The sequence below is a fragment of the Rissa tridactyla genome, chromosome 11 (assembly GCF_028500815.1).
Source record: "Rissa tridactyla isolate bRisTri1 chromosome 11, bRisTri1.patW.cur.20221130, whole genome shotgun sequence".
NCBI lineage: Eukaryota > Metazoa > Chordata > Aves > Charadriiformes > Laridae > Rissa > Rissa tridactyla.
The window spans coordinates 18,685,721-18,711,878 of NC_071476.1; the positions used below are offsets into that span (position 1 = coordinate 18,685,721).

General features: G+C 51.6%; 1 protein-coding gene across 3 annotated transcripts in view; it reads left to right on the top strand.

Moving 5' to 3' along the window:
- The window catches only part of FGF18 (fibroblast growth factor 18), a 77,819-nt gene that overhangs the window by 13,284 nt on the left and 38,377 nt on the right, over positions 1-26,158 (top strand). For all 3 annotated transcript variants that reach the window (XM_054217400.1, XM_054217398.1, XM_054217401.1), the window contains one exon: positions 16,954-17,134. In XM_054217400.1, the coding sequence (XP_054073375.1) occupies positions 16,954-17,134 (181 nt within the window). The remainder of the gene's footprint in view (positions 1-16,953; positions 17,135-26,158) is intronic.

Consider the following 26,158-nt stretch of genomic DNA (forward strand, 5'->3'; position numbering starts at 1 on the left):
TCTGCAAAGCTTTGTGTCCGTCCTCGCCGTAGGATGCAGCGATCTGTTGTGGCTAATTTGGGGGCCACCTCCACCTCCGATGCAAGCCTGGCAACTTGCAAACGTGCTTATTTTATCAGGGGTGAAGTGGGTCCCAAAGCTTGTCTTCGGTGCTTGAAGATAACGGGTGCTGGCAGGACCTGTCGGTTGGCCGTACGGTGCTAGAACCGGGCACTGGAAAAGCTCTGACTTGACGGTGATGCTGAAAGCAGCTGAGATCCTTATCCCAACTATACATTAACTTCATAAAATATGAAATCCCCGGAGCTGGAGATGAACATTGCTCATTTGAAGCTGCCTCCAGCAGGGAGTCGCACCCAGCGAGGTGCTTGGGTGAGCGATGGAGCTCCTGGGGCACCTGTCTCGGGGCGAAAGCCCTTGTTTCTCAGCAAGACGGTGCGAGTTCCCTGTGTCCATCCCTGTATCCGTCCCTGTCGGGTGAGCCGGGGATCTCCAAGCCTCAAACGGGAAATGTGTGTTTGCACAATTAGCGTGGCCCCTTCCTTCCCTGGGAGCAGAATGGTTTATTGATTTCTTTGGCCCGCTCGCCCCCCACCTATTCAGCAATAATGACCCTTCCACCCCAACTCTAAATCATCCCAGCCTGCCTCGCCCGTAAGCCCTCTAATCTTTTTGGGTTGTTGTTGGTATTTATGCTCGTGGAGGTTTATGATCTGTCGGCGCTGGCTGCTGAAATGCTTTATTTATCCATAGGCTGGGCCACACAGGGAGCGTCCTTCTTCTGGTATCATGTTCAGGATGCTGTAGTTAAGGTTTGTGTCAGCACTTCCACGCACAGACCTTGTTATTCAGGGGTTTTGCAACTCGGCGGAAAAGCAAACCAGCGACCTGGCACGGCGAGGGGAGGCTCGGAGGCGCACATGAAAGCCCAACAACCCACTGCCCAGTTAGGGATTATTAGATGGGCAACCTCTTTCCTCGAGGAAAATCGCCAAAAACGTCCTCCTCCTTTTGGTTTGATTTTTGTAAAAAGAAAAAAAAAAAAAAAAACAAAACAAAACCCCCAAACCCCCACCCTCTTCTGTGTGCTCGTGTTGGGGAAAACATGGTGAGGTAGGACACAGGCTGGAATCCTCTCCGGATACTTAAAAAAAAATAAAAATGTTCGGCCGATGCAGAACAAAACTGCCTTCTCCTCCGAACAAGTTGTGGAGGGTTTGGGGGAGGCGGCGGCTGCTCCCTGCCACCTCCCTTCGCCCAGCCCCGCGGCCGCCCGGCCCCGCGTCCCTCCGAACAGTAGGCGACGGGGTATATAAACGTGATTTATTGCCCTGTTAGCTCAGGAGCTTGTGGGCTTATAAATTACTCGGAGATTTCTCGATAATGGAAGGAGCGCGGTATAAACGGGAGAGATAATAGGGCTTGGGAATGTATTTCAAAGAACTTTTTGGGAAAGGAGAAGTTCTGTGGCTGTTGGCAGGTATGAGGCGATGGCTGGCTGCGGTGGAGGAAGAACCTTTACGGACCAACCCAACCGGGATATTTTTTTTTTTTTTTTTTTTTTATTGCTCCCTCTGAATGGCTGGTGGGTTTTGTGGGCGCTCCATGGAGTTGATAAGTCGCAGTGAAAACGCTGGTGGAGCCGGTTAGCCCAAGACAGCAGGCTGGGGTTTGCGTCGGGGGGGACTTGTTTAAGCAGAATTGATGTCCACGTCAGGAGCAGGCAGCGGTGCGGTACCCTCCGGCTTCCTCGGGAAGGGGACGCTGTGGCAGCAGGGCTTTTATAAAGGGAAACCGGGAACGCCGAATAGATGCTCGACCCTTGTGCTGGCAGGTACCGAGCTGGCAGCCCTCAGTTACTGCTCCAAAGCCATTTTTCTCGTTGCCGGGAGGCCTTGCAGCACGTCACCGCGTGTAGCCGAGGGGACTCTGCCACCGTGCATGGCAGCATGCCGCGGGCTGAAAGCAGCAGTGATCATAGAATGTGTTGGGTTGGAAGGGACCTCTAAAGGCCATCTAGTCCAACCCCCCTGCAGTGAGCAGGGACATCTTCAACTAGATCAGGTTGCTCAGAGCCTCATCCAGCCTGGCCTTGGATGTCTCCAGGGATGGGGCCTCCACCACCTCTCTGGGCAACCTGGGCCAGTGTCTCATCACCCTCAGTGGAAAGAACTTCTTCCTAATGTCTGATCTAACCCTGCCCTGCTCTAGTTTAAACCATTGCCCCTCGGCCTGTCGCTACCTGCCCTTGCCAACAGCCCCTCCCCACTTTCCTGTAGGTCCCCTTCAGGGACTGTGACGGTACAGGAGCATCGTTTTGGGAAGGGCATCAGTGAACTGGGAGGTGCGGGGATGCATCTCCTCCAACATGCCTTTGCGCTGGGGCCGGGGGATGCCCAGCTTCAGCGCTTAGCTCCTGTAGGTCCTCAGTTTGCTGCCCACCTTTGGCAGGGCACGGTGGAAAGGGCTGGCAGCTTCTCTGCAGGCTTGTGAGACGAGCTTGATGAGGAGCATCTTGGGTGCCGACACTGAAACAGAGGTGGTTCCCATCTCTTCTGTTTTCCCTTGAAGCTTTTGGAGCCGGCCATACGCTTTGTTCGCTGAACGCGGACTTCTAAGCCGTTTTTGAACACCTTGGTCTTACTTTGGGGATGTTTTCAGTGTGAAATCGGGCTTTGCTGGTCGCTCCTGGAAGCTCGGCGGTGTGTTACTGTGCAGCAGCTCAGGGCATGGTTTCAGGTAGGGCCACCCTGGAGAAATGATAGGAAACAGAAAAGGCTGTTGTTAATGGTGACTTTAGTTGGATTTTGCTAAATAAAAGGGGGTCTTCCCAGGTGAGTTGATTTGAAAAGATTTATTTGAAGTAAGTAAGTAGCACATTTTCAAATGGAAATTGGTTCTGTCCACCTCCTACCTCAGCGGGGCTCCCGTGGTGACGTGCTTGGGGTTCAGAGGACATCCAGAGAGCTCCGTCCTGCCTTACAGTTCATGAAATAGGTTTTGCAAGGCAGGCAAAGCGTAAAGCAAGATCAAAAGAAAATATCTCCCTTGCAGAGGCGCAGGAAATCTTGCATCTTATGTTTCAAATAAGTGAATTACTGATCAAAATCATCTCTGGAAAGCCCTGTTCCAGAAATAGCTTGCAAGACTGTTGTAAATCAAGATGTTTTTCATGTACATGGGAAGAGAACTTGCAGGAACAACTCTGATATTGCAGGTGCTGGGTCATGGTAACTTGGGGAGAGGAAAAGGAAACTCGTCAGCAATGTGTTGGCAAAGCGTGCAACTGAAATGGGGAAAAGCTGTTTGAAGGACAAGGGGGTGCTCATCTCCATGGCTGTGACTTCACAAATTGCCATTTATTTTGAGGTCGTTTGCTGGCCTGCTCCACTTTTCACCCTGACCGCTCGCCCTCAACACTGTTGTTACCCCAGGACTTTGCCTTTAACAGGTCCCAGTGGGTTCAGAGAGCTCCAATGGCTTGTTCCTGGGAGCTGGTCTCCTGCCGGATTGTGCCGTGCTGTTGTTGTCCTGGTTCCCCCTCCAACGTCATTTCCAAACCTAAGCCTTCCTTGTGGCAGCACCGAGCATCTCTGGACCCCTGCGTGAACAGGGCGGGTGAATCTTGCGTCCCCTCTGTCCCCTTTCTGTGAGTTTTGGGTTTTGATACAGCTGTGTACTTTGCTTGGTAAAATGGAAGGGTTGTGTCCCTGGCTCTTCCAACAGTATCCCAAGCCAGGGCTCGTCTGATAGAGCATTTGGATATGGTGGGTGAAGTTCAAGGACAGAGAATACATCGTTACATATTCCCAGCATTGCTGACGAGTGGGAAGCGGGAGGAGAAAAGGAAGTGCCCAGTGGTGGTTGGTATTTTTTGGGGTTTTCAGACCTGAGGAGGAGTCACCGTCTCTGTGAAGCGTAGCTTGAAGTTTGTAGAGGTCTTCTTCACGTACAACTCCTTTCCCTGTTTTGACCACGAGAAGCTCCGGCGGCAGGTCCGCAGCGACCCCTCGTCGTGCTGCCATGCGTCAGCCACGTCCAGCGACACCAGCCCTGCTGTCACGGCCTTTACGGCAGAGCCAGGATGAAGGGCCCGGAGAGGCTCCCCCCATGCTGGGCATCCCCATCAGGTGTCGTAATTAGGCTCTGAAAGGGAGATGTGCCCAGAGAGACAGGACTTTCCCCCCTCCATAACTAATGTTAGCAGGCTGGTATTCACGAGACACGTAACCGTTGAGGCTGCTGCGTATTTGCCAGTTTCCGGCGACGTTTCGGTGGTCTCTGTAGTTTCCATAACACTTGCGGTGAACGTGCAAACGTCTCCCTTCGGAGCGGTGCCATTGGAGAGGGTGGGAGCAAAGAAGATGCTCAGGTGAATGATGGAGAAGACAAAGTTTAAATGTAGGAGGGGAGGGTGCAAGCTACGGGAGGGATTTTGGGCCTCACACAGCTAACGTCAGCCAGTCCTGAAAGCAGGCATGAAAAAAACGGAGGCAGGATAGCGGGAAAGAACGCGAGGCAGAAGTGAGGTATCAGCAGCACAAACATTCCCAGCGGAACGACTCCCGCAATTTCAGTAAATCCCCCGATTGGCCTCCACTTATTGTTAGGTGGATTAACCTCCCTGTCCTTGGTCACAACCATTTTCTTACACCGCGAGCCATTTTTCTTATATCCCGAACCATTTTTCTTATATCCCAGCCCTGCGTAGAGGCTGCCCAGTGATGGGATGAGCGAGCAGTGACACCTGAGGAGGTCCCCTTCCCCTCGGCACCCTTCCCGCGTAGGGTCACTAGGTGTTGTCTTGCCAGAATAAGCAGGAGCAGGACCAGTTGGAACTTAGTAAAAGGTTTCCAGAGAGGAAAAGAAGTGGCACGGGATAATTCGATCGGGTCTCCAGGCGTCCCTGCTGAATCAGCTCCGTGCTTTTGGAGAAGCCGCTGTGATTTCACATGAGACCAGTGTTTGGGAGCTACTGTCCGGGGAGGTGGTTGTTAGCCACATCTCTATTTTCTTTGCAAATGCAATGGGAAAAGGCGTTTTGGAAATCCTGCCCTGAACTCGTGTGCGCTGCTCGGCAGTTGCCATGTTTTACCCTAGAGGGAGTTGCTTTTCTGCAGTGGGAGCAGGGATCTCTGTGTTCCTTGGACGATGTCAGGGGACCGGGATGAAAGGAGCTACCAGGGTAAACATCGGATCGCTGCTGCGGTGCTGCCACTGCAAATGTGTATTGCTTTTATGGGGAGATTGGTCTCTGGTGATCTTCTGTCTCCTTCTGACAGCGGTGTTTTCCCAAGGATCGCTTGCGTTTCCCATGTCTTGCGCTTTTGCTCCTGTTTTCGTGGAGGTCCCAGCTGGGCTGGCATCAAGCAGAAGAGCCGGAGATGTCACCTTGGGCCTGATGGGCCTGCGCTTTAAACTGGTGGTGTGAGTCCTAGGGGTGAACGAGACTGCCTTTTTCCAGGGTTTGGAAATCCCCTGACTGGTCTCGGGGGGGGTGGGCTTAGGGTTTCCACTCTGCCCTGCTGCCGGGGCCAAACGGGCTTGCGGCTGGAGCATCTGCCCTGGGAGGAAGATGTCGATGACGGAAGGAAGGAGAGAAAAGGTCGGGAGTGCTTTGAACCTGGCAGGTTTTTCAATGATTGGGCTCAGGTCTCGTTGGGAGAGGAAAAAAACCAAATTGCTGGTAAGTATTTTTAGTGGGGTGCCTGCAGCTTTTGTCCCAGGAGCGCCCCGCTGGCAGGACTGCCCTGGTCTCCGCTGAACCCAACCGGCGTGGCCGAGCTGGGCTCCTCCAGCCGGGTGTGACGCGGGGCGAGGAGCGGAGGGCGATGGGGACGAACCGTGTGCTGGGCCGGCAGCACGCCGGGGACGAGCGGGGACAGGGGAGGGACAGCCCCCTCGCCCTTGTGAGGGGGGCTCCTGTGCTTTGGGCAAAGGGTTTTAAGTTGTTGGGGAGCAGGTCGGCTGCTGCTGCTGCTGGGTCTGCGTCACAAGGGACCTCCTCGGTGGCTCGCTGTGCGGGTTTGCTGCCCTGCCGCCTCCTCGGGACCGGGTTTGCTCTCGGCGTGATTTGGGCTGGAGAGACTCGATGGTTTCCTCTCGAGGTTTTTGTTTCCTGAAGGCCCGTTTCCACGGCTCACAAACGCTAACGGGCAACGGCTTGTGACGGCTTGAATGGCTGAATGGTTTTAATTCCTGCGTATCTGGGCAGTTTATTTCAGCAGGAGTATTTTCTCCATAAAGAAAATAAACTTTTTTTGTTGTTGTTGTTAAGGTAGTGAAGGCAGTTGTAGCGTGCCGCGCTCCCCGAATGCAACTGCTGGCTTTGTGGATCCATGATCTCACCGAGGTTGGTTGGGGCTGTTCTGCAAAGCCTTGCTGCGGTTTTCTTTGCCGTGACACCCGTGCCACGAGGAGGGACACGGGCACGAATCGCCTTCTAAAAGATATTTATGTCCTGGCGCTATCGGCGAGGAGCGGTGGCAGCAGCACAGACCGTGCAGGGACCCTGGGTCGTGCGTGGCCCGTGCGACGCCTGAAGGACCTTGCCACTGGTGTGGGGAATTAATGAATATTGAAATGTCCCCCCGAGCAGAGAGTGCACCCCTTAGGAAGCACGGCGGGAAGGGGGGGAATTGTTTTGGGGTCTGTTTTGTCCTCACTGAACTTGATGGTGTCAGAAATAACTGCGGCGAAGTGGCAACGACGGGAGCTTCGCTCTTCCCGAGCAAAACCATCTGGGGAGAAACCACGGTAGGAGATTTTGACAGTAAAGAGGAATATTTTGGAAAGCGTAGGCTTGTGGCAGCAGTTATTTTTGCAGATCAGGGCTGCTGTGAAGGCTGTTATAGTGTGGCGCGTCCTCCAGAGCCGCTCCTGGCTTCTCTCCATGGGTTGTGTGTCTGCACGGCGGGACGTGTCCGGAGCAACGTGCGTGCCATGAGGTCTCGTTCCTGGGCAGGCGCGAGGGTTTCTGCTGGCACCAAGATTTGGGTTGCCATGGTCCTACGCCGTGTCGTTACATGGCAGTGCTCTTCAGGCAACACTTGACACCAAAGGCGGCGAGACCGGAGCGGGTGGCAGGTGGGGAAGCGCCTGGAAGGGACGCGGGGACTTCACCCTGTCCCTCCATGGCTCTGCCAAGGCCTATGGCGGGTGGCAGAGCTAAATAAACAGCTGGGTGACATGAGTTCAGCTTATTTCTATGTTTCTTCCAGTAAAAAAAAAAATAAAAAAATTAGTGCAGTAGTAAATGGGAATGTTGTACATTTTGGAAAACTGGGTGCGGAACATGGGAACAAATTTGGAGCCCTGGAACCCAGCCTGTCCGCTTTCTGTCTGGCGAGTTGGGCAGCTACGGCATTGACCCTGGCAACTTCCCGCGGCCCGGGCTGCGCAGGGATGCCCCGCGGAAGCCCGAGGCGACCTCATGAAACCACCGTGGAAATGTAATGTATTTCAGTAGGCAAGGGAGGAATCGGTTTGTTGAGCTGTTTCTTTGGTTTTATTTTAATATGCTCTATTTTTCCCCCCCCTACTTATCTTTTTGAAACTCCCGTTTTTATTATTCTGGAATCGTCACGCTATTTCCTAAAAAACATAGTTTAACTAAGATGGGGTGGGATTTTTTGCGATGGAAGAGCAGCGGGACAGAGTTGTAGCAGCTAAACTGCATTGCACCCACATGGGCCCTGAGTCTCCCTGCAGCGGTATCTCTATTTCCTGAGAAAACATCACGTGGATAAATGACGACTTTGAGTCAGGATTGCCGAGATCGCCTTAAGCTGGTGTCACAGATGTCCTACAAGACCACAGGGCCGGACGTTTTGAAGCTCTCTCGTGGTCTCGTGTCTCAGTTTGGGAACCGCAGAAAGGACAACCTGAGTTACTTGGCAAATGTGCATCTGGGCGCGTCCGTGGAGGATCCCGGTTTTCCCCTCGAGACCTCGGTCGACTGAGGTTCGGCCAACGGTGGGAGCTGCGGAACGGAGCACCTGCAGATCCCGCTGGGCGCGCGGGGACCTGCGGGGACCTGCAGCGACTCTTGGCGATCATCCCGGGGGAGAGGAGGTGCCAAAGCTGGAGCAGTCGCGTCTGCGTCTGGTGGCTTCGGGTCGGACCTTCCTTCCAGCGCCGACCTCCCTCGCAAGCCCTGGGCAGCGGCTTTGGAAGGCGACGTTTTGCCAGCCGCCGTGGAAGTCAGAAGGACCACCCAGTTCTGATAAGGGCAATTTAGAAAGGAAGGGGAAGATTGTGAAAAGAGGGGCAAAGGGGCACAAAGGGAAGAAAAAAAAAATACAAAAAAACCATCCCACCCCACCGCCGAACAAAAATGAAGATCAAGACTGCTGCTAAGCACACTGCCTGCGAGGGAGGTCCCCACCGTGCCTTTTCTCATCTGGAGCCAGCGCGGATTGTATTAACAGCTTCAACGCAATGGAACAAATTAATCCCTGATGTAATTGAAATCGGTGAGGTCTCACAATAGGTGAGTTTGACCCAGTGGGATAGAAATAGAACAAGTATTGGAATGAAGGAGTGAAATGAAGTCACACTGTTCAGCCATTGGTATTTCATTCCTAGAAACAAAGGCCGGACAAACGCGGAGAATACATGGCTCTGCTGGGCATGGTTGAAAGCTGCTCAATAATATCAAGCTTTGAAGGGATATTTCTGTGTGGAGAGGAAGTATGTAGCAGAGATATAACAAGCATTAAGAAGAAAGAAAGACAAAGAAAGAAAGGGAGAAAGAAAAAGCCCTGCTCGCTCGTTGCCTGATTGATAGCTGCGGTAAAATAATACCAGCCCTGAATTAAAAATAAAATAAAATAAAATAAATCACAACTGGAGGAAAATAAGAGAAAGAATTAAGGTGGGAATTGTATTTCTGGAGAATCAAAACTGTCAAGAGCTCGTGGCGAGAGACGGTGTCCTGCAGGTACCCCTGCAGCTGGGATGCGCGGGGTTGGTTTGCTTGGGCTAGCGCAGGTAGCAGGAACTGGTCCCACTGAGAAAGAGGTGCCTTTTGGTGCTGGGAGATGGCCCAGTCTTGGCCCCTTGGGCGCTGCTGCCCCACAGCAGGACACAGGCTCCTGGGGAGGCGGATGCCGGAGGGGTGGGCTCCCCCTTGCAGGCTGCTGAGCTGCTGTTCCTCCTGGTGATTATATTAATGATCCGAGGGCTGGAGCCCCTCTGCTGTGAGGGCAGGCTGAGAGGGGTGGGGGGGTTCAGCCTGGAGAAGAGAAGGCTCTGGGGAGACCTTAGAGCCCCTTCCGGTATCTGAAGGGGGCCTACAAGAAAGATGGAGAGGGGCTTTTTACAAGGGCATGTAGCGATAGGATGAGGGGTCATGGCTTCAAACTGCAAGAGGGGGGATTTAGATGAGATCTGAGGCAGAAATTGTTTGCTGTGAGGGTGGTGAGCCCCTGGCCCAGGTTGCCCAGAGAAGCTGTGGCTGCCCCATCCCTGGAGGGGTTCAAGGCCAGGTTGGCCGGGGCTTGGAGCAACCTGGGCTGGTGGGAGGTGTCCCTGCCCAGGGCAGGGGGGCTGGAACTAGATTGATCTTTATGGTCCCTTCCAACCCAAACCATTCTATGATGAACTGGGGGCTGCAGCCCGTGACCTGGTTCTGGCTCGGTGAGAGTGTGCAGACGCAGGTGGAGAAGTGGAGGACGGGGGTGTTGCAGCCCCTCAGCAGCACTCTCGTGCTGGGCTTTGCACGGGCGGGCAGCGCTGGCTGGAGGCGCCTTCCCTTCCTCGGCTTGCGCATGAATACGGCTGGGGTTTTAACAGTCATTAATCAAGACTGAAACCCTGCTCTTCCCCAGACCCAACCATTCCCCAAGGTGGAACAAGTTTAAAATGTCACCGTCTCACAAACGGTGCGTTTTCACAGTTCTGGCGAAGGCTCACTCCGTCATCAAAAAGAGAAGCTTGGGTTTCTCGAAGGCGGCATCATCTTTCTCTAGAAAATCGCCAAATACTGACTGATGGCCCATAAAACATTAGTTTCCTCCAACTCTCTCAGGTTCCATTTTTTTGGCATTCCCTCCCGCCTTCCTCCTGGTTCCATACCAGGCTCAGTAACGCTGTTGTCTCCTGCTCGATGGACGCGTTGCTTTAGGGGAGCTGGAGAGCAGTGGGGCACGGCTTGGAAAGCTGGTGGGATCTCAGGAAGATGCTGGGGAGTTTGGCTGAGGGAGAGCCCTGTTTTTCAGGGGCTGCGTGTTTTGGAGAGAACGAAGGCCTGGCGCTGCCCGGGGAGATTTAATGTATGGCCTCTCTGAATGCAGCAGGCAGCTCTCGGGAGAAAAGGAGGCTCCGCTTGCAGAGCAGCTTTTGGATCCAAGTATGTGTCACCTCGCTGAGCTGTATGTCCCCTCTTCCAAGCCCTGGAAACGTCTTCTCTTTGGGTCTTGTTTAACATTTCTGAAATCCAAAGGGACAGGCAGGCTCGACCCCCTCGTCACCCCGTTTCCTTCTCCTTTCCGGCTCCATCCCGACGTGCACTTCACTTGGAGTGCATTAAACAAAGAGCCAACGTCATTGAATTTCACGTACTGCAGCAACTTGAAAGCGCTCAAGTCAAAGGAGTGAGGGGCTCGGTTTCCAAGCGTATCTGTGCAAGAGCAGGGGAGAGCTCGGCGTTTCTCCCCGTGATGGGCCAATGTCTTCTGCATGGCCCCATGCCAAGGGAGAGCTCGGCACCCGTCCTTGGCGCGGGCGGGAGCTCCTCTGCGATGAGGGCAGGTGCAGGAGGGGTGGTGGAGGCGGTCTGGTCCTCAGCCCTCTTCCTTTCCCAGCATGGTCAAACGGAGGTTGGGAAGGGAGCGGAGAAAGGGAGTCGCCTGAAAGCACCGCAAGGAGAAGTGGGGGAAAAGTATTATTCGGGCTGAAGGACGCTGTTGGTAAAAGAATAAACGGATGTAAATATATGAGGTAGAAAATTAAGGTAGAGAATATTAGGGAAGTGTTTCTGAAACAGCCTTCTAAGGAAGCAAAGACAAAAGATGGTTCATGACTTGATATACGAACAGACGATAGAGTGGTACAGCTCTCGTGGAGCGAGATCTTTTGGCATCTTGGTTTTAAATAGGACATTCATGCTTGTCCGATGAAATGTTTTTTTTTTTTTCACCCACAAAAAATAAAATATCAAAAAGCATTTCAAGTAAAATACTTGTAAATGCCACTGGTGGAGTCTTTTGTGGAGTTTGGGAGTCTCATGTCTGCGTCCTTGTGAGCAACCACTTCCACGGGGCACCGTGTTGCCTTTTCTCGCAGAGCCTCCTGGAGGGTACACAGTCACCATCCCAGGTGACATCTCCCAAGACTGAGAGTGCACCTTAGATTTCTGGATATTCCTTTTTCAAGGAAAAAAATATTTTTCCGTGGATAACAGGAGGAAACAAACACCAAAGGTCTAAGTTCTGGTATTTTGAAAGGCTTAGTTACACTTGTGCGGTTCTGGCGGTGTCACGCCATAGCCTTCCTCCGTTGGACGCGTAGGGATTCACTCTGAAGTGCCGGCTTCCCGCTGCGCACCTGAATACGGAGCGGCTTGGTGTTAGATGGATTTCCAAATGTGCTTCTGAGCCCAAAGAAGCGGCTGCGTCAAAGCAGTGTGCATCCACTTCTGCCTGGCCTCGAGCTAGGCTCTGTATCCTGAAGGTAACGATATCCCGGCGCTGGCTTGACTTTGCAGTTAAGAGGAGGAAAAAGCAGCAAATAAGGGGTGCATTGTGTTTCATGGAGGATGGCTGTCATGGTGAGCTAGCAAATCCTGCTGTAATTGGCATAGAGGAATTTTGCCAAAGTCAGGGAAGCAAAGTGGTTTGTTACTTGCCTTTGCGGACTTGGGAGAGATCTGTCTTGGATATCCTCTTGTTGACCTTATCGAGTTCAACTTTCGTGTGTTTCGAAGGTCACGGAGAAAATCATTAATATTAGGTTGATTTGATGGCTGAAAGGTAATAAGTATTTCCTGCTTATCAGATGGGGTTTGAAAGGACTTTGAATAGCTTGATTTGTTTATCTTTTGCAATCGGTACGGCCCTTAGCGAGAGGGATTTCGTATTCCTCGCTCAGTTTGGGGGATGACATATGGTTTGCTCTCTGATGAGACTTGGAGGCTCCGTAGGATAAAAAGCAAAAAACCAGGGAATCCTGAAGCCCAGCTCCCAGCTAACTTGGCCATGCTGTGTTAGCTGTAACGCTTTATGACATGCACAATAACAGATTGACGTCCCTTTGCCTGGAAAGCTCACAATGGAAAACACGAAATGCACGGGGGTTGGTTGGATGGATGGAAAGTCAAATCCCGTAAACATGGCTTGGCACCGCGAGGGGTTTGGTGACCTTGGCGGGGCTGTGATCGCTTCCCGTTCACAGCAAGGCATCGATGTCTGCAGAGATGTGGCACCAGCTGGTGCAGGACTAACATCGCAGTGCTGGTGTCGGAGGCTTTTGCCCTTCTTGAGCATATCTTGGATTACTTGATGGTGAAACCTCTGGCTGCATCAGCAAAATGGTCTTTCCCTCGCCCTCCACCTGGGATTCGACAAAAAGGAGGGTCATTCTTTAAGCTGAAGGATCGTTGTGAAGCCATTTAAAATGAAACCTGCTCGTTATTTGAGAATCATTCGACAGAAAAGCACTTGAAAAATCTCCTAGAGCGGGCTGTCTGAAGACTGATGTCATTTCTGGTTTCTTTGGCTGTTTGGAAAGGAGATGGGACTGAGTGCGCCCACGTTGAATCGTTGGGCAAGTACAACAGGGAGGAGGGAGAGCTGCTGCTTCTCAGGAGCGAGGCCTTTCTGAGGCACCAGGTGCTTGAGGTGGTTGGTTTTAAAAGGAATGCTGGTTTTCCCCTTGCGTAAGCTCTGTATGGCCGACTCTATTCTTAGGGTGGCTTTGTAGCTGTGTATTATCACTGAAAGGTGTAGTGATAAGTAAATAACAAGTGGATGAGGAACTGCTTGAAAAGAAAAAGAGAAGGAGAATAAAACGGAAACCAATTTCGGTGCTCTGGTTTAATGACTGAGACTATAAACAGTTGGCAAAGAACGAGACGGAGTTGTATGAAACCTGCTCTCTTGAGATGCTGAAGTTGTCCCGCATAGACGGCGGCCCGTAGCAGTTGGATAGATCTGCAGAACAGACCGCGATACAACCCCCAATCCCACCAAAACCCGTTGTGCCGAACTCCGGAGCCACAGTCTGGTGGTTTTGCTACCTCCAGCGTGGATGATCCGATTGAAAGGCCCTCCAAAAAAAGCGGTCATTTTCTGTATGATGTTTTTATGTGATGTAATAACATATTAATAGTTAAAAAAAAAAAAAAGAAAAAAAAAAGATTTCCTTTTGCTTTGGTGAACGGACGTGAAAGCCCTAAAGTTTTCAAGTGGGGCTGGGACTTAAAGACATTTCTGCATTCGTTTTTGTGTGTTGTGATTGTTACGGCAAGGTATTTGGGGGTGGATGGGCTTGGTTTTAGGTGACCTTCTGGAGCGAGTGTTGGCGCTCGGTTACCGAAGGAGGCATATGTTACTAATTTTTTTGAGATTTATGAAAGAGAGTCTCTCTTATGGTATATATAAATGGACTTCCTTATCTCCGTAAAGTTAGCTGCTTGAGGGAGTAAACTCTTTAGGGCAGGGATACTGTGAGAATGGATTTCAGCGATGATCAAATAGGTTTTATCTCCTGAAATCGACACCGCATGAAATTTTATTTTAGAGTATCGATACTCTCTGCTGCGGGCCAGATGCAGCCTGGGCTGGCACGGCTAATTCACCTTGGCCACGCTCCAGCAGAGCATCCTGTTTCAACAGCGTGGTTAAGCGCGTCCTTACCTTTGAGCAGGCGGCTAAATCCTGGTGGCTTCGCTGCAGTTCTGGACCACGGCTGCTTGGCCAGGGGACAGGTCAGCTGCAAGGAGAACCTCCAGCACCTTCCTCCTCCAGGATTTCTTTCCCTGGCTTAGAGCTGGGCCTGTTGCTGGAGAGGCGATGGAGTGATGCAGGCTTGGGCTGGCTTTATTTCAGGGGTTGGTGTCCCCTGCTGGTCCCCGCTGGGCTTGGACAAGGTGTTGGCGTTGTAGATGATGCCAGCCAGGCCCTTGGCTGGCGGAGGAGGAGATGTCATCCCTCTGGGCTGCAGTTGTGCTCTTCTTGCCAAGGGAGGAGACACTCAATTAGCCGATCTTGGGCAGGAGAACTGTGACAAACATGCGCAGGCGGTTTCGTGGCATGTTCGGAGGTGACCACAGCGCAGGATGGCTCCATGGCTGCTCCAGCGTCCACCCGGGCACCGCGGCGGCGGGCTGGGGCCTCTGCGGTGCGAGCGCTCCAGAGACAATTAAAAGAGAGAATTAAAACACGCGCTGGAAGACGGCTTGCCTTTTCTGTTTGAAGTTTCCAAGAAAGCAAAGCAACCTGCCCTTCCCCCAATTCAGATCCCACCTGTTTTGTTTTTTTTTTTTTTTTTCCTGGAAAAATGTGAAATTCATTAACATGTGGTGAAAGCAATGTAACGACGTCATCTTGATTTAAAATCTGTTTTAAATCTTAAACCGACAGAGCCAGAATCTTAACTGCAAATAGCCTTGCTTGTGTGGGCAGGAGGCAGACTGTCAACGTTACTCGAGCATCCCTGGTTTTGGTAGTTCAGCATCCTTTGCAACAACAGCATTTGAAAAGAAAGCAAGAAGAGACTTAGGGAGGAAAAAAATAAATAAATTAATATTATTGATGTCCAAAGCATCCCCCGGTGCCCTCCTGGCAGGTGCCAGGGCTGCCGCTTCTCTCCCGTCCGTGGCTTTGGGTCGTGGCTTTGTGCTGCGCTGGTTTCTGAGAGTGGGTAATATGGCTGCGATTAATTGTGTAATTCTAGGCTGTCACCTTGAATGTCTGTTTAGACCCAGCTTTAAACCCTGAATCCCCTTTTGCTCAGCCTACGCGTTTAGCTCAGGCTCCTCCTGACTTCTGACGGTAACGTAAGAGATTTGAATCGCTTTCCCTCCTAGGACTTGGGATCCAAATAGCATGATCCCAGCATTTAATAAGGGCAGCAAAGGCGATCCCGCAACATCCCCGTGAACCTCGTTGCTGTTGCCCCTGCGTTGAATATGATGTTTTTGTTTGGGTTGCTCGGTGAAGGTTTGGTGCTAAGCAGCACTGCCTGCCCAAAGTTCTCCTCCCGCTGCTGATCCGCGGGTCTACTCGATTAACTGGAAACGCTAAAAAGTTCTTCTGAGGTTTTGACTTTCGGGGAGTATTCGGGTTCGAGATATTTGCTGGTATGAGATGACACGTGCAGGAGGCGGAGGTGGGGCTGCTTTTCGTGTTGTGGCCACTTGCTCTTATGCGTTTTAGCCTGGAATGGACCTGAACGAGGATTTATTGACCCTTTTTCGTTTGCATTGCCAGCTCCATCCCCGCCCCAATATATCAGAACACTGTTGCTTGCAGGCGGGGAGGGCACGCGTGCCGTAGCAGGAATGTGTCAGGAGGAGAGGTACCTACCTTGATAGGAGTAAATATTGTTCCTCTGCCGGTCCCAAATGTAGGCATCATTAAATTCCCATGAGATTCTTATTTTATGGTGCATTTTGTCTTATACGCAAGCGGTACACAGCATTAGAGCTCACCGGCAACGAGTAGACTTTGAATGGTCTTTGTCTTGTTCAAATTGAATATTGCCTATTCGTGTGTGCGCGCCACTCGATAATCTTTTGCTTTCGGTCTCTGAATGATTTGTTGGTCCTGTTGAAGGGAGTCTGTCACCAACACATTGTCCATCCGTGAGTCTGGAGCGGGCAGCGTGGATGTCGTGGTGCAAACGCTCTCGGGGGGACGGATTGTGGAGTGATTTGTGGGCTTTCGTATTGTTTGGGCGTGAAGCGCTTTTGGGCGCGGGCTGCCCAGCCTCCCCTTTGGGAGGGCATCTTGAGAACGTCTGGGTTGTCTGGTCCTCTGACCTCGGGCAAGGCGGGGCGATGACTCTCTGGAAGCAAAAGCAGGAATCCTGTTTTGGTGTTTCTTGGGAACGGTCAGGATAGGAAACGAGACGTCCAGAGAAGGGCAGATGCGTCGGAGGAAGTTTCTGGTGCTATTTTAAGGCTGTAGTGAACTAAGGTTAATTTAATCCATTGAAAAAAAGATGCAGTGGCTGAAGCAATCAGACCCCTGCTGATAACGGCCTTGCGGCTGGACGTGCTGGTTTGGCTCTCGCTGGCCCTTGTGAGCATCTCCCCAAGCCGTGGCCCTGTTGAGGCGGACAGAGATGCCTCCATAGGTGGTCACCAATGAGCTGGCTTCACTGAAAAGCAGGGCTGGCAAAAAAGTTAGCCTGAAGAGTGCCCATGTACAGACAACACTTTTATCGTAGTAGAGTTTATGCCTGTGCGAAGCTAGAGTCCGGTCTGCTAATGTCAGCATAAATAGCTTTTTCCTTTGACTTCTTCCCTGCAGTTAATCCGGGGAATCTGAAGGTGGCTGAAGGTGAAGCACAAATTCTCTGAAGTGGAGTTGTCCACCCCCTTTCCCCGACACGTGTCCGTGTGATCTGGTAGAGGCTATGCATATGCAAAGGAGCACCTAACGTATGGCCAAGGTGGCCGGCCAGGATTAAATCAAAGCAGGACTGAGCAGAAGTTCTTACTCAAAAAAAAAAAAAAACCAAACCAAACCCAACCCCATGCTTTGATTGTAAAAAAACCCAGGTTTGGTTTGCTGTCGGGAGCCAGCTCTGGCTAGAATTACGCCTTGAGTGCCTGATACCGCGGCCGCAGCTGTCAAGCGAAGGGCAGCCAAATCTGAGTCCTCTTGCGCCACGCGCCCGTCGGCCTGCGCGGGTTGGTGTGCCGTCTTTCTGGCCAAGGTGCCTGCTTTGTTTCACCGTCTGCTCTGTTCTCTCTCTCTCTCTCCCCGCTTCCCCACCCGCTCTCAGATGTTCGCTGCCGAGGAGAATGTAGATTTTCGGATACACGTGGAGAACCAGACGCGGGCGAGGGACGACGTGAGCAGGAAGCAGCTTCGGCTCTATCAGCTCTACAGCAGGACAAGCGGGAAACACATCCAAGTGCTCGGCAGGAGGATCAGTGCCAAAGGAGAAGATGGAGATAAATATGGTAAGAATATTTACTGGCATCCCCCAGACTCTGGGTCAAAGGCTTTAATCTTGTATGTTGGGAACCTCTTGGGAGAAAAATAAGAAGGGCAATAAAAAACAGGATAAAAGCGAAAAAAAACCCACCCCGCTTTTCCAGGTTAAGAACGTGGGATTTGTTGTGTTGGAGCAGGCTGTCGGTCTGACTCCCAGCTGCAGGCGGTTCCCGCAGTACTGCCATGCCCTGATTTGTTAGCGTATGATGGTGCTTGGAGAGGAGAATCTTTTTCTGCCCGACGGATGAGCTCCCAGGGTGTCTACTGGAATTCATCAATGATACCCAGGTTGGTGGATGGGGGATGTTCATCCCCCGTGAACTCCAGGCTCATGTTTGGATGAACCCAGTGCTTCAATGAAGCACTCTCCTCTTTCGAGGTGTGTGTGGGGGGGATATTTGATTTGAGCTGAAATGAAGCAGACTTCAGAGCTTTGAGAGTAGTCCAGAGCTTAAGTTGTATCTTGGGATGCACATATTTGAACTTCCCCCAGGCCAGCATCATTCTCACGGTGATTTGCCCACAAGCAAGGTGCTAGAAATGCTGCTAGCAGGCTGAATGATGAAAAAACTCCGTAATTCTGGTACATTCCGAGATGGTTGCAGCAGAGATACTTTTGCTGAAGTTGGATGCTTGGAAGGATTTTAGGGCTGTTCAGAAAACCGGTCCTTTTTCTGCTACGGATGTCCGGCCCCGTGCGTCCACGCGTTGCTGGAGAGGTGTGCGTATGTGTTGGCCGGCGTGCAGGTTCACGCGAGGTTGGCTTCACGGGCAGCACGGCTGAGGTGGAGGCGGGCCACAGTGATGGCAGGTCAAAATCCTGGACCGGTTGTCCCTTGAGGCGGGATGAGGTACACGCCGTGCCGAGCGTGGAGGGCAGCTAGAGGACGGAGGAGCAGGGCGATGGCTAGAAAGCACCTGGCTGGTGTGAAATGAACCCCCACGGCTGTTGCGTAGCCCAACGTCTCAGAGAAAGCCCAGCCCTGAGGTCTCGTCGACCTCCTCCTTTGTCGTTCCCAAATTTCCAGATAAAACAAGAGTGGAAAGGGCCACTCGGCTGCTAATTATTGTGTCATTTTATCCCATTCATCCTCTTAAGGTTTGATATGTAAACTAGTCGCTGCGTGCTGGCTGCCGGCTTCCCGGGGAACGCTCTTGCCCGCAGTGACTGTCAGGTACGGTGATGTAGCTTTCCTCTCCATGAAAGAAGGCAGCATTTACAGTGGGGTGCAGCAGGGAAGTGTGCCCGTGAGCAGCTGACAAGTGCTAATTTATGTGTCAAAGCCCATCTTGTCCCCTTCATGCATATGCAATGGCGCCTGAACAACGCATCCCCGGCGCTGGTGACCGGTGGCGATGCTGCACAATCGCAGAGCCCCGCGTCTCCCATCCGGGGAGCTCCCTGCCTCGCCGCTCGCCACCAAAATCCTCTCCGCTAACAAATCCTAACAACCCGGAGTGCTCCGGCCCTGGAGGCCATTTGCTGACCACCCCCCACCCCGGCCTCTTCCCTCCCCCGCATCTCCTAATAAAACTCCTTGACGCGTCAAGCTGCAAAAGCCTTCCCGTCCCTAGCCCTGCTGAAAGGTTATGGAAATCTGTTCATCGTCGTGCTTGGCACGGGAACGCTTCGAGCATGATAATCGGGGAGACAGTGAGGTGGGACGCGGAGGTCCGGGATGTGACCACGCAGAGCTCCTCGCTGTGATAATGAAGGGGGGAGAGATGTCGGAGTTACTGAAGTGAGAACCATCTGTGTTGCAGCCAAAACTGGATACAAAGGCAATGACACAGGATTCATTATGTGCTGGGAACCCCTCCCCCCGAGGCATTATGACGGAGTAACCTTTGATCAAGACCAGAGAGAAGCTTAAACCAGGTCTTGGGCATCTCAACAGTTGCAAACTTTTGATCCCCGTCTCCGTCTTGCTGGTCGGATCTGCCCCCGGAGGAGGGAGGACGCCTCTCCTCTGGCGCAGCAGATGGCGGGTTTTCCTCCTGCCCTTTCTCTCCTCTTCCCTCTCTGGTTGCCTGTGGGCTGGCCCAGTGGCGCTGAGCGCCCAGGAGCGCCCAGCTCCTTTCTTGGCTACCTCCCCCTTGCTGACGGTGCCCGTCTCCCGCCACTTTTCCACCCTCTTAACCCCGTCCCCGCTGACAGGGGAGAGGGTGGCGGAGGCGATGTGGGTCGGTGTCCCGAGGATCGCAGCCCGGGGAAGGCTGGGGGAGGACCAGCAAGAGCCAATGGCTGAGAAAAGGCAAGAGACGTGGGAAAAGGTGCCTGTGAGAATTCCCTGAGTTCTCCCAAGAACTCAGCCCCACGAAGAGAAGGTGACATCAGGCCGGGGCAGCGCAGGCTCCGTCTGAATGTGGGAAGCTCGGTGGAGCAGCCAGGCTGTGGCTAAAGGTCCATAGCGCTCATCGCCAGCAATTAGCACTAGCCAGTTTTGAGGATGGGGGAGCCAATAATGTTTTAGCACTTCTTTCCCCTCTCCTCCCATGCATTCGCAACTGGGTAAAGCACGGTGTCCCAGTGAAGAGATGCCTTCCCCCCCTCCTTTCTCTTTTTTTTGTTTTTTTTTTTTTTTGTTTTTACACATACGCAGCATCCAAATGGCTGGCGTGGGAGGGTCGCCCTGCCTTTGAAGGGAGGTTGGTTTTATTGCAAGCTTTTATTGACTTCTGTAAAACTTCTCACCTCTTGCCTGAAGAGAACGCCCAGAAAAGAGGGGAGGTGGCAGCTCTCAGGCGGTGAACTGCTGAATTCAGCCCCCCCGCCCCGGCTCCCCGGCCCCGTGAGTACCGCGCGATACCCAGCCAGCCCTGGGTCAGGGAGAGAAGGTGCGGCAGGGCTGGGAGAACCCGGCCGGAGGAAGCCCCCTTTCAATGTTTTATCCAGGTCTGCAAATGCCCTGTGCGAGGGGCAAATGCCTGCTCCTGCCGTTGCACGGGTTTGCCGGCGTAACAATTCCGGTGTGTCGTTTTTTGGGTTACGTCTTCTCGGGGGCCGAGATCTGGCCCCATGTGTCAAATTATTAAATGGCAAATTAAGTCAGTTAATAGAATTAATTGAGTCGATGTAATCCTTTTAATCAGATGGATTTGATCCCTTCTCAGATGAATTAGAATCCATTAACAGATAAGTCAATTATTGGACTAAATTAAATCTAATAATAATGCCTGCTGCTCACAGCAACGCTAATTAATCTAAATACACTTACCTATCTCCCAAGGTTGTTTTTTTTTTTTAAGGCTTAATTGATGTTCCTAAAGTGCTCTGAGATCTTTAGATAACAGACGATCTATGTGAGCAAAATATTATCTCTTAACAGACTATAATTAAAAGACTGATCTATTTACAGATTGCGTTTTTACTTTAATCTCTTCAACCTATTCAGAAGGAGTTTGCACTGGCCCAGAAAAACAATATTCCTGTTATAAGCTTATTATTACTTTACAGGTTCCTAAGTGGTCCTTTCATTCGGAAAATGAAAGGGGGAAGGAGAAAAAACAACCATTAAAGTGCTGACAAGAAAAAAAAAAAAAAAAGAAAAGGACCTGGAACCTTTATATTCTACCTCCGATAAATGGTACAGATAGGGAAGAGAGGGATCAGTGACCTGAAACCTTAGATCCTTTCATTTATTTTCATTTCACAAAAGGCAGAAGACATTCTATCCTGTTTGTTCACGATCTTTGTATCCGGCGCAGTTGGGGAGACAGAGCTCTCTTGGTTGGGTGAAGGCATTTTTTTGCCTCATTTGTATTTCACAGCCATGTGATTTTTGTTTTAATTTGTCCCCGGCTACTGCTGTCCGGCGGGGCGGTGAGAAGCGATAGCCATCGGCGGAGAGGCGAGGGGGGGTGTGTGTGAGAGGTCTTTGGGCTTGCCCTCTCTGGGGAGGTCACTTTTATTTGCGGCGAGCGCTTGGGTGTCCTGACGGCTGGGATGTGCCGTGTGCGGGTAGGTCATTAGGCAGGTTGCTATCCGGTGGTATTTCGTCCATTGACTAGTCTGTCCCAGTTTTAAAAAAAAAAACCCCACTCTTGGCTCCCCCAGAAGGTTATAAACCATCTTTTTTATAAACCTCCTTGTTTATAAACCTTCCAGTCTACAGCATGGAAGGCTTTGTTTGAGGACACCCCGTGCAAGGGGCAGCGCACAGGTATAGATTCGTAGGATGGTTTGGGTTGGAAGGGACCTTAAAGCCCAGCCAGTGCCACCCCCTGCCCTGGGCAGGGACACCTCCCACCAGCCCAGGTTGCTCCAAGCCCCGGCCAGCCTGGCCTTGAACCCCTCCAGGGATGGGGCAGCCACGGCTTCTCTGGGCAACCTGGGCCAGGGGCTCACCACCCTCACAGCAAAGAATTTCTTCCCCAGATCTCAGCTAAATCTCCCCTCTTCCAGTTTAAAACCGTCCCCCCTCGTCCTATTACTACTACCTTGCATAAAGTCCCTCTCCAGCTTTCTTGTAGGCCCCCTTCAGACACTGGAAAGCTGCTATAAGGTATGACATCTCTCCTCCTCGCCACCCCATCGCTGCCCGCGTGTTCAGCCCCCCAGGGGGATGGACCCTCCAAGACTCCCCCTGAGCTCAGTGGGGTTTAGCTCAGGACTCGTGAGACGCCCCTTGCGAGAGGAGCTTTGGGGAGGTTAACTAGCGGGGTGTCTACAAATCCGAGGTCAGGCAGACTGAGAAGGGAAGCAAGTTCAAGAGGTGGCGTGCCCGCACGATGCCAGGCATTACCTCCGCCTCTCACGGGCGTTCCCTGTACAGAACATCACGTCCCCGTACGGATGCGCTTTGCCGGGTGGTACGGGGAAAGCATGGAGCTCGGGGAGACGGGCGTCTCCTTGCTGGGGCCACCCCAGCCGGGGCGATGCGCCCCGCAGCTTGCAGTCCCCACCTCCTGTTCCAGCCGGAGCTTCCCAGAGATGCCAGTGGACAAGCCCATGGAGAGCACATTACAGCTGTCTAGACATCAGCCACACTCCAGCCCGCCAGAGATTTTCATTTGTGGTCGAAGTGGGCTCTGTTCCATGAGGAGGTGTAATACGTGTGGAAAATATTATTATAGCAAAATAGCCTCCTTTAATTGACTCTACATTTTGCAGGATTCCTTCCTAGGTTTGGGTGATCCTGTGCTCTCCGGAATTAATGAGCTGACATAGCACTTCTTCGGGTTTGGCAGCCTGACAGCTAATTTAGAACTCCCTAAACTCATTTCACTAATGACTCCCATTTGTTCTATCTCAAAGCCTGGAAACAAATGCAAAATACCAGTGCCATTGTCCCATCTTTAGCAAGTCATTCTTTCCCCTCTGTATTTCTGGCACCTTAACAGCAAGCTGCCTTGGGAAACCTGATTAACTCTTTCCCCTCCTAGAAGAGTTAAAATCAATTTTGATCCCCCTCGTGGGAAGATCAGGAATTAAAAACAACTGAACTCATTGTGGCTGGACGGCGCAGAATTAACCTGCGAGAGAGGTGGGAGACGGAGCCCGAGGAGCCATTTGGGATAGTTAAATATAGCCGTATTTCCACTGTCTGGACATTCAGAAACGTGCTTTTCTTCCCAGGAACCAGGTATGTGCGAAGGGCCCGTGGGTCCCGGCGCAGCTCAGCCCCGCATGAACTGTGATTTGCTTTGTCATTTATTCCGCTGAACCATCAGGATGGCTGTTTCCTATTTAAACGACGTATCGCTGCCTCCAGTCTCTTCCCATTACAGTTTTGACATGACAACAAGACAAATAATTTTTTTTTTTTTTTTTTTTAAAAAAAAAAGACCTTTTATCTTCTCCACCATTTATTTTCACTTACCTCGCCCGGGGGCAGAGCTGACCTCGGCGCAAGGGACGATCACTCACCATGGCAGCTGTACAGTCATATGGGTCCTGGGGACCCGCCCGAGCCGGAGAAGCCTTTGCCGTCCAGCTGCTGTGTTGTGGCTCTGGGTTTTTTCCCCTCCTTGCCCAACATCTCCTCGTTGCTTTATTGTTATTAATTTTTTTTTTTTTTGCCTTAAAATATCTCCCCTTTTCATCTGCAGTGGGGCAGTGGCGAGGTTTTTGTTTGAAAGCAGGCGTGGGATGGACTGAAGGGCTGCTTTGTTGACCTAGGTGTGGGGTGGCTGGGGCTGGAGGTGATGGGGCTGGAGATGATGGGGCTGGAGATGGGGCTGGGGCTGGAGGTGATGGGGCTGGAGCTGGAGGTGATGGGGCTGGAGCTGGAGATGATGGGGCTGGGGCTGGAGATGGGGCTGGAGGGGATGGTGCTGGGGGTGATGGGGCTGGAGGGGATGGTGCTGGAGCTGGAGGTGCTGGAGGTGATGGGGCTGGAGGTGATGGGGCTGGGGCTGGAGAATGATGGTGCTGGGGCTGGAGATGGGGCTGGAGGGGATGGGGCTGGGGCTGGGGGTGCTGGGGCTGGAGGGGATGGTGCTGGGGCTGGAGGTGATGGGGCTGGGGGTGCTGGGGGTGACGGGGCTGGGGCTGGAGATGATGGGGCTGGAGATGGGGCTGGAGATGATGGGGCTGGAGGTGCCAGGCCGCGGTGGACAGCGAGGAGCTCCCCTCACCTTCCGGGCAGCCCTGACAGGTTCGGCAGCCGTTTGAAATGCGCTGTAAGCATCTTCGACGGACCATCTGTACATTTAAGACGTTTTATTTTATTTATTTATTTTTTTTCTTCTGCCGTTTTCTGTGCCAGCGCCAGGGTAGGGGAAAGCTCTGCTTAGGCGGGATGAGAAGTTTGGGAAGGAAAATCTAAGCCTTTTGCTTTCTGAGTCGTGACAAACCTATTTCAAATGACGTATTTGTTGCCAATTTCCTTTACTTTTGGTTTTCTTTACTTTTGGTTTTGATAGCTGCTACCCCGGCCTCCCGCCGTGGCCAGCTTCACACCTGAAGTTCCGCTCTTTCTGCAGCGGTCCCTGTTTTGTGCCTGTAGTAAGTGATGTGCTTTAGAGCTTTGGGACAAAACCAGCAGAAACCGCTGTTTATTTTTCCTCTGACACTACAGTGATTTTTGATTTCCCTACTTCTGGACCTTGAGATAGTTTAATGATCCTTGACTTTCATGGGGATCAAAAATAACTCACCGTCAGGTCTGTGTCCAAACTCCAGGTCTCCGTAATCGCCGATCAGGGTTTGGAAAACACAGGCCTGTCTGTCGGTAAATATTAGGGACCCAGAAATTACTTAGGAAAAGTAATTTCGAGGTCTGCTGATAATTTGTCATTTTTAATTTCTGTGTGGAGTGGAAAGCGAGCTACAAAGTGGGAAAAAAATAAATGAAATCTTTATTTTCGTGCAAGTCATAACAGGGTTTTTGTTAACAGTTTGTGTGTGTGTATAATTCTGTGCTGTGATTTAAGCGTTCCCATTAGAAATGCAGAATAGGAAATAGGATCCCATCTGTGAGCAATTTAAGAGGAAGTGAGACAATGGAGTCGATTGCTGCTCCAGTTTAGATAATCAATACAAATATTATTAGTATAGTGATTTATCTTCCGAAACGCTTTATGAAAATGTGAATGCCAGACCCCAAAGACAGGTCAATATGATATTATCTGTTCCTGCCTTGCTGGGATTACGCTTTTTTTCCCAGCAAGCTCCGGCAGCTGCTTTGCTGAAGGTTCTTCCCTGGCCCTGGTGAAATAACGCAGAAACAAAGTTAGGGCTTTCCTTTCTCCTCCGTGACTCTGAATACGCACTGTGCGTATTAGTCCAAAGATTACTTTTATCTGACATTTGTAGCTGGGGGCTGCTGGGTGGATACTGGGAGATGACCTTTGAGGTCCCTTCCAACCCAAACCCTTCTATGATGAAGTTCTGGAAGAAGTCTGCGTAATTTTAAACGTATTTGTAGGCCATGAGCGATTCTGTGCACAAATACGGAGGGTGTTCCTTTGAGTTTATTGCAGTTGTTTTACGTTAGCGTCTGGTATCAAGCCTTGTATCGTGGTATCTGAGGTTTTCCCGTATCTAAGCGTTGGGCTGGTCATGAATTCAAGTCGGTTCTCGGGAAGCAATTAAAAGTATCCTGCGAACAGGCTAGTCTACATTTCCAAAAGGGTTTTTTTTTATTGCTTTTACTTTGGAGAGGGAGGAAGCAAAACATCGGCAACAAATTGTCCTGCGAATTTTGGCTTCGGTGTACACTTCCACGCGTGTTGTCAGGTGGCCACTGAGATTTGCCCTTCATGAGAAACGTTTGGAGGAAATGAAAAATGTCAACAACCCTATTAAGAAGATGCCGAATTAAGGACAGGATGGGAAATTCCAAACTTGGTGTGTAAAGGGCACGCATCTGCTTGAAAAGAACGTGGGATCTCGCTGGCTTGCTGTTTGAGAGACGCAAAGTCGGTAGCTTGCTTTGCTGGAGACTTAATGTCGGTGGTGTTACCCAGGTCGCTCAGCTGGAGCATCTCCCGTGCTCCCCTTTGCCCAGGTTTGGTGGTGGGACACTGAGGCTGGACCCTCTAGACAGTGGAGAGAGAAGGACCTTTGCTCCTCGTGTGTAACCGAGCGACACGAATTTCATCCTCTCGGTCTCCTCGTGTGTCCCTCCCTCATCTCCAAAGCAGGGCTTGCGCCATTCGCTCACCTCGCAGGTGTGCCGTCAGGATGAAAGCATCCCAAACGGAGAGATGGTGAAGGGGCGGTGGGAATGGACACCACACCGGTAGCCTGGTTAGAAGTAATTATTTGGTGTTTTTAGATGCCCTGAGACCATTCCTGTTTTCAGGCTGGGGTTTCCTCAAGCAAGGTGTTGGACTTCATAAAAAAAAAAAAATAATAAGGCACTTTAATTGCTCAGATTTCACCTCAGCTCTTTTAGAAAACCAGATAGTCAGGAATTTCCGCAGCTGGGAGGTGGAGCGCGGCAAACATTAACAACGCCAGTCGCATTGCGTGACCGTCTGGAAGAGGAGGGAAGAGCCCGGTCCCCTGCAAAAGTGCACCCAGCCTCGGGCTCGGCCGAAAG